The sequence below is a fragment of the Salvia hispanica genome, chromosome 4, assembly GCF_023119035.1.
Source record: "Salvia hispanica cultivar TCC Black 2014 chromosome 4, UniMelb_Shisp_WGS_1.0, whole genome shotgun sequence".
Classification (NCBI taxonomy): domain Eukaryota; kingdom Viridiplantae; phylum Streptophyta; class Magnoliopsida; order Lamiales; family Lamiaceae; genus Salvia; species Salvia hispanica.
The window spans coordinates 38,998,377-39,009,279 of record NC_062968.1 but is presented as its reverse complement, the minus strand read 5'-3'; the positions used below and the strand labels follow the sequence as shown (position 1 = coordinate 39,009,279).

The 10,903-nt window shown below is 37.5% G+C and overlaps 1 protein-coding gene across 1 annotated transcript; it reads left to right on the top strand.

Moving 5' to 3' along the window:
* Positions 1-7,288: 7,288 nt before the first annotated feature.
* Positions 7,289-9,423, top strand: LOC125224213 (protein NRT1/ PTR FAMILY 5.5-like). The gene is made up of 3 exons (XM_048127575.1): positions 7,289-7,373; positions 7,447-7,661; positions 7,806-9,423. The coding sequence occupies exons 1-3, from the start codon at positions 7,337-7,339 to the stop codon at positions 9,225-9,227; spliced, it is 1,674 nt and encodes a 557-aa protein (XP_047983532.1). The 5' UTR covers positions 7,289-7,336; the 3' UTR covers positions 9,228-9,423.
* The last annotated feature ends 1,480 nt before the right edge of the window (positions 9,424-10,903 follow it).

The following is a 10,903-nucleotide window of genomic DNA, read 5'->3' as shown; positions in this document are numbered from 1 at the left end:
CCCTCCGTTCCATAGTAATGAAGGCATTTTTTTCCGGCACGAAGATTAAAAAAAATTGTGTTAGTTGAGTTAAGTAAAAAGAGAATAAAGTGGAAAATGAAAAAAGTAGAGAGATAAAGAGAGAAAAAAAGTAAGAGAGAGTAAAGTAGATGTAGAAAAATATGTTGACTTTTACTAATAAGGAAAATGACTATATTACTATGGAACGTAACAAAATGACAAAATGACTCTATTACTATGGAACGGAGGGAGAATTAATTAGTTGAACTTATGATTGATGAGTTTGTCTAACAATAATCTGGATTGCTAAAATGCTAAAATTCTACTACCTCTGTCCCTGAAAATTTGATACAGTTTACTATTTTGGTCTGTCCCTGAAAATTTGATACACTTCACTTTTATCATTTTTAGTAGTGGACCTCATATTCCACTAACTCATTTCTACTCACATTTTATTATAAAACTAATACTTTAAAAGTAGGACTCACATCCCACCAACTTTTTCAACTCACTTTCCATTACATTTCTTAAAACTGTGTTGGGTCAAAGTGTAGCAAATTTTGGGGGACGGAGGGTAGTAATACTTTTTATGTTTTTTTGGCTTCATTTATATTTTCTGATATCTTTGTGCTTTAGTTTGTATATTTTGTGCTTCAATATACATTTGACAAAAACTTTGAAGGTGCGCACATGATTATTAGATAATAACGTAGTTCATTTTTATTTCGTTATAGATTGTATTTTTCGTGCTTCAGTAAGAATGAATTAGAATGATCTTAAAATGAACTCCGGTCTAATAATGGACTACTACTTGTTAGTTCGATGGTGAAATGATCACATAAAAATTCCAAACTGGGTTGAGAATGAGATTTCAAGTTAAATTTGTATCATGTTTACCGTGCCAAACACATTATTGTATTTATTCTAGCGGTAGCCCCTAAATAAGTTCTTTCAACTTTTACAAAAGAGATATGCTGATATTTATTTAAATTGATAACTGACAATTATGTTAACAACTTACGTTAACTCAAAGATATTTGTATATTAACTAAATATAATTGACACAAGTATATCTTCTAAGTCCATTTAAGATGACTCAGTTCTTTTTTGCACTTGTTCCGAGAAAATGATACTTCATCTGTCCCATAAAAATATGGACAATGGGTATGTCACGAGAATTAAGACAAAATTGGTAAAGTAAGAAAAATAAGGTGAATGATAGTTAAAGTAGTGTTACCAGATAGTGGGACCTACATAATTAAATTGATATAACTTTCCAAAAATGAAATGCAAATATTTTTGTGGGATGGACGAAAATGAAAAGTCCACATATTTTTATGGGACGGAGGGAGTAAAAAATTGTTAAAGTAGAGAGAAGTAAAGTAAAAGCTAGAATAGAACACAAGAGAGTCTCTTCTATCCACTTTAACTATTTATTGTTATTTTTCAGAATCAAGTGCGAAAAAGAAAATGGTCATCTTAACTGAGATAGAGTGAGTAGTTAACATATCTACTTTATTATTGCATCTTTTCTAGCAAATAGTCTGTAAATAGGTTATTTCAACTTTTACAGAATGTGTTATTTTTATAAATAAATAACTTTTTGGTTTACTTAAGCAAAATTTCAATTATTTAAAAAAAAGGATAAAATAAAATACATTAGAATGATTTTTTAAAAAAAATGAATAATATAATGCTATCCAAAATAGAAAATATATAAATTAAAATGTAATAGAAGAAATTAAAATATTTACAAGAGAACATATAATTTTACAAACAAATAATGTTTTACAAATAAAGCAAATATTTAAAAAATACAAAATAGAACATGAAAACAAAAGAAAATAAAAATGCAAGGAAATTAAAAAATAATTAATTTAAAAGTAAGATGAATGAAAACCTGATAAGAAATCTAAAAGACTAAAACCGATAAGATAAAATTTTAAATAAGGTGAATAAGATGAGATCCTAAAACTTAAAAAGATACTAGTACAAAATTTGAGGTGTAGGATTTCAGTTGATACGATCTACCACTGAGCACATATTTAAAATATATATTTATATTTATAATTAAGTAAAAATGGAGGTGTTGGCATTAAGTCATTAAACTCTGAGCTGATTTGGATTTAATTTATCTTTTGCTATTTTTTTTCTCCTTAATTATTATTCACTCCATCCACGATGATTCACTTTTTCCTTTAGTTTGTGTGATGATCTATTATTAAAAGTAAAAACACATTTATATTTCCTCTATCCTACTTTCTTATTTTCACTTAACACATAAATAAAAATGTATAAAATTCCGTGCAGTCTAAGGAATGGGCTATCTTCCTTGAATCAGAGGAAGTATTATTTGGCAGTTACATGTGAACAAATAGAGCTAGTCAACTATATTAGTTTTATCTGAACAACAATTAGGACGCCCATTAGTCCGACCAATGTTAATGCTATTATTTTATATTTTTAGCAAAATGCATATGCTTATATAGTTAGCATTTCTTATTCTTCTCATACTTTTATGCTTTATGTTATGTGAGTTAATTTAAAAGATAGTAATAAAATGGGATAGAGAATTTTAAAAAAGTGATGCTTCGACTTTATGATATAGTCCCGTCCAAAAAAAAAAAAAGGCACAATTATTATTTTTGACCATCCACAAAAATAGATTACTTTTTTCCTTATCTCTTACTTTACCATCTCTACATTAAAACACGTGTCATACACAAATTGCTCTATTTTTTATGGACATGGGGAGTATCATTTTAAGTGAGATATCCCAAATAAAAAATGGAGTACTTTACTTTGAAAGTAGGGGAGATATTAATAAATATTTCCTCCGTCTGCGAATAAGAGTCTCATTTTTTCATTTTAGTCTGTTTGCGTATAGGAGTTTCGGTTCACTTTTACCATAAATGGTAATAGGGATCCACATTCCAGTAACTTACATATCATTTAAAACTAATATATATAACTGCGACACATATTTCACTAACTTTTTTTATCCACTTTTCTTAACAAATCTAAAATGCTGTGCCACCAAAAAATTTGACTTCATGGCAGAGGGATGGATTATGAACTCATTTGACTAATATAATTTCACCTTCCATGGAACATGTGAATAGTGGTTTAATATTACATTTACAAATTCATTGTTATCAACGATACATAATTATGAACTCAGTTCATCATTGTAATTATTTACATATTGGTGTGTTCCCTATAAATAGTGCTCATTGATTTCTAAAATAGAAATTCTTTGTTTTTTTAATCTATTTTTTAAAAAAAAAACTCTCTATTTTAGGAAATAGATCTTATAATTCATTAACACTAACTACACTATTTTTTCTCTTATTCTCTCTTACTTTTTATTTATCTCTCTAACTTTACCAATTTTATATTGAAACTCATATTGTTTTCAAAGTTTCTACTTTTATAAAACAAAAGGAAGTATATAATACAATGTGAAAAATAAATGTCTATTGTTATGTTAGTAAAATTCTTGCTATATTCTTTCAGTGTAATCTATTCAATTTAACACAATAGTATTTGCTTTAATTGTATTTTCTTACAGTAAAAAATACTACTGTTGCTATACATATAATTCGGGCATCCACAACTAGTAAAAATATATAGTAAAAATACGTGCATTTCATTTTTGAAAAGTTATCAATTTAATAATGTATGTCTCCTTATCCACTAACATTACTTTAACTAACATTCTCATCATCTCTCTTACTTTACCATAACATTTTCATCTTCTCTCTTACTTTACCAATTTTATCTTAATTCTCGTGTCATACCTATTGCCCATATTTTTATGAGACGGAGGAAGTAGAATAGAAATTACCCCATATCCATATGAAGCACACACTCTGTAATATCGTGGTAGCTTAAGTGTGAACGACCGTACGCATATCTCAAATATGTACCCGTCCCAAGGAAGATGACCCCTTTCTTGGGCGGCACGGATTTTATACAGTTTTATTTTGTGTGTTAAGTGAATAAAGTAAAGCAAGAGAAGTGGAATAAAGTAGAGATAAATGTATTTCTATTTTAGATAATGAAGTATCTGACAAACTAAAAATGAAAGCAGTAGTATTATTCAATGGGACAGAGGGTGCTGCCTACAAATCAAAAAAGAGAAGAGCATATTTTACGGTTATTCATTCATCTCTCTACCCTTCTGTAAAGAGAAAGAAAGTGATGAAGCATTGACTTTGAAAGGGGTTCGATTACCCTTTTCTATCACTATATTGTTCTGAATTTGATTTATGATTATAAACATTGTACTAATCCTCTGTTCTTGATTCTCTGTTTCTTGATTCTGACACCAATACCTGTAGAATACTGGGATTTCACCAAGAGTGGCGGTCTCGTAAATACTACCTATGTCCTTCAAAATTTGTCCCACTTTGATTCGGCACAAATTTTAAAAAAATAAAGGAAAGAGAGCTAAAAAAGTTAATGGATTGTGCATCATATTTTTATATATTAGTTTTATAATAAAATGTGAGGAGGAATAAGTTAGGGCATCCACAATGGGACGTCCTAAGCGACGCCCTATGCACCGCCACGTCAGCATTTTATCCTCCTCCTATTCCACCTGCAGTGGGGCGGACTATAGCCCGCCCTAAGCGACGCCCTAGGCATTTTATCTATTATTTGAATATTTAAATACTTCAAAATTTGGGAAAATAACTTCATTTCATTAAAATTCAAAAATTACAATACGAAATAAAAAAACTACATTTTCTCAACGGCGGCGGTTGCGGTTCCAAACTTCTTCAATCATGTCGGTCATGAGCTGAGTATGGTCTTATTGGTTGCGCATTGAGGCCTGTCGCTGTAGAACCGCACCGAAGCCAGATCGATAATCCTCGAGTGACAGGCGAGGTCGCCGTGCTGGAGCTAGATCCGGCTTCATCATCCACACAATTGGTGACATGTCCACGTTCTTGTTCGACTATCATGTTATGCATGATGATGCACGCATACATGACGTCGGCGATGACTTCCTTGTACCAGAAACGCGCCGGACCTTTCACGATTGCCCACCGCGATTGGAGCACCCCAAAAGCCCGCTCCACATCCTTCCGCGCGGACTCCTGCTTTGCCGCAAACAAGACTCTCCTCTCACCAATTGAGCAGCTGATCGTCTTAAAAAAACAAGCCACCTTGGATATATGCCATCGGCCAAGTAGTACCCCATATAATGTGTGCGGCCGTTGGCAGTGAACTGAATGGCCGGACCGTGACCCCTGCACTGATCGGCGAATAGGGTGGACGAGTTGAGGACGTTGATGTCGTTGTTCGACCCGGTTACACCAAAGTAGGCATGTCAGATCCAGAGGCGGTGGTCAGCGACGGCTTCTAGGATCATCGTCGGGTGGCTGCCCTTATAGCCGCTAGTAAATTGGCCTCTCCAGGCTGTTGGGCAGTTCTTCCACTGTCAGTGCATACAGTCGATGCTCCCTAGCATCCCAGGGAAGCCGTGCACCGTCTCGTGCATCCGCATCAGGCTCTGGCAATCATCAGCAGTCGGGCGTCGCAAATATGTGTCGCCAAAACCCTCCACAACTAACTTACAAAATTTCTTGAGACATTCGCGGCCAGTTGTATCCCCGACGTGAAGGTACTCGTCGAACATATCCGCTGTTGTGCCGTAGGCCAACTGTGGCGGATCAGAATCGTGCACTTCTGCAACGGCGTAAGTCCGGGTCTGCCGATCCCGTCTTTCCGATCTGGAAGTACTCATCACGTCCCTCCAACGTGTGCACAATGCGGAGAAAAAGATCTCGGTTCATTCTAAAACGTCGGTGAAAAACATTCAGGCCCCACCTTGGATTCTCGGAAAAATAATCTGCGAACAGACGTTCGTGCGCTACGTCTTGCTCGCGGGGGACAAACGTCCGACGTCGTATCGGGGGCGAGGGACCCGCGCCTCCTCCTCCTCCGCCGCCGCCTGCTCCCGCTGCATTTGTGTCAAGCATTCCGCCTTGGCTTCATTAACGGCATCGAACAAGACTCGAGTCAAGGCCCGTCTGCAACCATCCGATGTACTCAAATCGTAGTCGTCGGGATTCATTTTTGAGACGATGAGAGAGAATAATTGAAGAGATGTGAAATAGGAGTGTGTGAAATGGTAGAGAGTTGTAGTGTTTAAATAAGATAAAAATTTTGAAAAAATTCAAAAAAAAAAAACAAAACGCGTGATCATCGTCCGTCGCATCGTCCACAGTGACGGACGATGCGACGAACGGTGGGTATCCTCCGCGCATCGTCCGCGGACGATGTATCGAGCGTGGATGATGGGTAACCCATCGTCCGCCACATTGCGGATGCCCTAAGTGGAATATGAGGTCCACTACCAAAAATGGTAAAAGTGAGACAAATGAAAAAATGAGACAAATTTTCAGGTACGGTAGCGAGAGTCTTCAGTAAAAATTTCTGGTAAATAACTCAACGTTTTCGAGATCTTGTTTGCTATGCATTATTTGTGGTACAAAATATATTCAACCTTCTCTGGAAACTCAACCTTTTAGTCAGCTGAGCTGATGGAAACATTTTGCATATGAGATATTTCATTGTTAATGCTAATAGATTAATTTATAATCCAATAATGTTTTGGTAAGAATAATTTTCCAATTAAATAAGAATAATTATACATTCAAATTGGATCTACTCAGAATTGTATTCAAAAATGGAATTTCTGTTTCTTGATTGCTAAATCATTCCTTTAAAAGTGCAGAGGCTTTTGAGTCAATCCCAACTATGAAGAGGGCACAGAGAGGGTCGAACCCATTTATGCACGTGAACTTACGAAGGCAGTGCTCGCGTTAACTAGGAGTGCGATCTATCACTATGCACATATTTAAAATACTCCCTCCGTATTCAAAAAATAGAAACATTTGAAACGGTACGAGTTTTAATGGATAATTGGTAAAGTAAGTGAAAATAATTGGTAAAATAAGAGAGATGAAAAGAAAATGAAGTAAAGTATTGTTATTTTTAAAAAAACTGAGTGAGTATATATTTATAATTATAATTAAGTAAGAGTAAATATATTAAAAATGGAGGTGTTGGCAAAAGTAGCGTCATATCCGATCAATAGCAATTAAGTAATTAAACTCTGAGCTGTTTGGTTGAATTTATCTTTTTTCCTTAGTTATTATTATTTGGTAGTTATATGTGAAACAAGTAGTATTAGTCAACCATATTAGTTTTATTTGAACAACAAAACAAATAAAAAAACTAGGAGTCTTCGGGTTAGGTGCTATTAGCAGTATTTAAGATCTCAAAGCTCAGATTTGTTTCTCAAGTGTGGTGTGTTGACTCAATGGCGGAGGAGAAGAAGAGCTTCGTCAGAATTAGTGGTAAGCCCCATTTAATCTCCTCTTGTATGTATCAAGTGTGATTTTGAGCCTATGCATTGGATTTTGCATGTAGCTCTGCTATGGGCAGACGTGCTGGTGGCTTACGCCCTCTTCGTCATGCAAAACTATCTCACCGATGTCTGGGGACTCAGCTTGATCCACGCCGCTCTCATCTTGAACATTTGGAACGGCGTTTATCGGATTTTACCACTCTTCTTCCTCTACTTGGTCGACAAGTACCTTGGCCATTTGAAGCTTCTTGTCTTCACTAGCTTAGCCTATGCTGCAGTAAGTCACTCTGTATTATGTTTGGTTCATAAGATAATTATAATCTCACAACTTAATTCTAGATTATGTCTTGCCACTATTTTATCTAAGAAACCCAACACTACCTTACTAGTCTTTCTAATTCTCTCTCAATTTTTTTTGCAGGGGATCACCATGGTGGCTGTGTCAACTCCTCCCCTCGCAAACGCATCTGGCACGTGTAAACGATACGAGCCTGAATGCGTTGGCCACGCTCAGAAGGGCATCCTTATTGCAGGCTTGGCCTTGATAGCTGTTGGAGTGGCCGGTAACCTCGTCTCTCTGTTACCTTATCTTAACTGGAAGAAGAAGATTGACGAAACTAGCTCTGGCCGAGGCGTTGATGTATATCAGGTAGCTGGCCTAATTGGGGTGGTGGTTGTGCCTATAGTTGGAGCCATTGCTCTGCCATACATCAGACCACCAACTCTCAAGTTTGGGATCCCAGCCATCTGCACTGTCGTCGGCACCTTCCTTTTCCTCACCGGTTTCTCCAAATACACCGATGATGATCCCTCACGTAACAGCCCTCTCTTCAATGTTTTCAGAGTGTTCGTCGCAGCCTCACTCAAGATCTTCCGTTCCTACCCAGACAGCAACGAGGATTATCACGGCCATGAGATAGGGAAGACGGAACTCACACCCACCAGGTGCCTTAGGGGGCTGCATAAGGCCGCCATAATATTGCCCGGTGAAGTTCCCCCCACTGGGAAGAGCTGGACGCTCTGCACCGTAGCGCAAGTGGAAGAGGCCAAGATTGCAGTGCGGATGCTCCCAATGTTGATGACTTTCATAGTTTGTGGCGTTGTGGCCGCCATTGGAGACACTTACTTTGTCGAACAAGCAGGCAAGCTCAACCGCAACATAGGGAGATTAACGCTGCCTATTCAAGTGCTTCTACTAGTAAGAAGGTCAACAAAAGATTGGCTAGGCAGGGAAGTGAAGAAATTCCTGGAGAAATTTAAAACTGGCCGGGCACCCTCGTATGGGATAGCAGCGGGGATGGTATGTTCGATCTTGTGCTGTATAAGTGCAGCTTTGGTGGAGCAAAAGAGGCTTAAGGTTGTGATACGCAACGGACTGCTGGACCAGCCGGATGAGCAGATCAAGATGAGTATTTATTGGCTGGTTTTCCAGTTCATCTTGTTAGGTGGATTAGAAGCTTTTTTGGATAACAGTGTGAGTGTATACTACAGAGATCAGTCGCCTGGATCAGTCGAAAACTACCTGGTGAACTTCATTCGAGGGGTGACCGGTTTGGGATACATGTGCAGTGCGCTTTCCGTGTATGTTGTGGGGAAGATAAGCGAGAAGGGAGGGAGGACAAACTGGTTTCAGCATAGCTTGAACCGGAGTCGATTGGACCGCTACTACTGGGTGCTGGCGGGTTTGAGTCTGCTGAATCTGGTCGTGTTTGTGTTTGTGGCGTCGTTTTATAGATACAAGAAGCCGGAAGAAGATGGTAGGAGCGCGCCTGACCAGGGTGATGGTTTCACGGATAAATTTACGGAAGGCGATCAGAATAGAACATGTTGTTGCTTTTGTTGAGATCAGTATGAAAAACTTCTTCCATGTTGTATTTCTTTTGCAATGTACTATCATTTCCTGGCCACATTGCTCATGTTGCATTTACACTAGCTTAAGTTTCACTTTCTTAATAATTTGTGAGAATTTTTGGTGAAGTCACTTTTTGGAGATTGCAAATGTAAGAGTTTGTTTTGTTATATGCATTATTTGTGATGAAAAAATGGAGTATATTCAACCTTATGTGGAAACTCAGTTTTTTTTTTTTTTTTTAGTCAGCATATGGAAACAGTTTGCAAATCAGATTTTTCACTTGGGTCTTTCTTTATCGCGTTATCAATGGTAACTAGATTATTTTATAATCCAATAATGTTTTGGTAAGAATAATAAGAATAATATTAAATTCTCATTGGATCCATCAGAATTGTTATTTTTTAATCATCAAAAGGAAAGTAAAAAAAATGGAATTTTTGTTTCTTATAGCTAAATGCAGATAGACTTTTGAGTCAACCCCAACTATGAAGATCGCATTGAGAATTTCTGGTAATCTATTAAAACTTTTTTTTTACCTTTCTTCACATTGGAACAATTCAAACAAGACAATAACAAACAGAATCTGTTGTTGGTGTTTGCAGCATTGTTGTGGGCCAACATATTAGGAGCTTCTTGATATGATGGAATGGAATGGTGGAATTATCTAACTAAAGTTTGGGGGCTAAGTTTCACCCACGGTGCTGGAATCCTAAACATCTGGAATGGGATCTCTCTGCTTCTCCAACCTCTCGTCCTCTTTGCCGTCAGCACTTTTCTCGGAAATTTCTACATGCTCGTGATCTCCAGTCCATCCTACACTCTGGTGAGAAAATCAGGCCTTATTCTCTTGATCACCAAAATACTGACCTCAACTTTGACAATTCGTCCTTGTTCAGGGGATCTGGCTTCTGTTCAAGTCAGCTCCTCAGGTTCTTTCCAATGCAACGGGCACGTGCAAGCAATACGTACAGGAATGCATAGGCAACACACACAAGGCTCTCCTCTGCACGGGGATGGCATTAATAGCTGTCGGAGTAGCTGGCCACAATGTGTCCGTGACATCATTTCTCAAGCAACAATCGGATAATAAATCTTTGGGGAAATTCTTAGCTTGGTTGAGGAAACCAGGATCGGCAATCGTGGCTATGTAGCCATAGTAGGAGCCATCACGCTCCCTTACATAAAGCCATGGACATACCGGTTTGGAATACCTGTTGTCTGCACTACTATTGCTGGCATATCCTTTCTGACCGGTTTACAGTGTTTTCCATTCGATTTATCGAAGCTAAATAGGAAGCGATAGAAAAAATGGGAAGAATAATTTCCCTTAGCATGTTACTGTGGAAAAAACATGTGAAAAATGTGGGAGACCTTTGAGGTGGCCAAGACCTATGGCCTTTCATCTTAGGTAACCCCCAAATGCATTAAGAGATAATCTTGATTGCAAGGCCTTTCAAGTGCTTTCTCTAGCCTATAAATAGGCTTGATCTTGGAGTGGATAAAACACCAACAAAAAGCATTCTCTCTTCTCTCTAGTTCTCTACATCATAGTAGCATGCATAGCTCGATTCTCGGAACTTCATCAAGTTCGCCGGTGCCTAGCGGGTTTGAGGTGCTTCTACACGCTAGGAGGAAGTTGTTTTATCTTTGGGGACAATACGCCATTC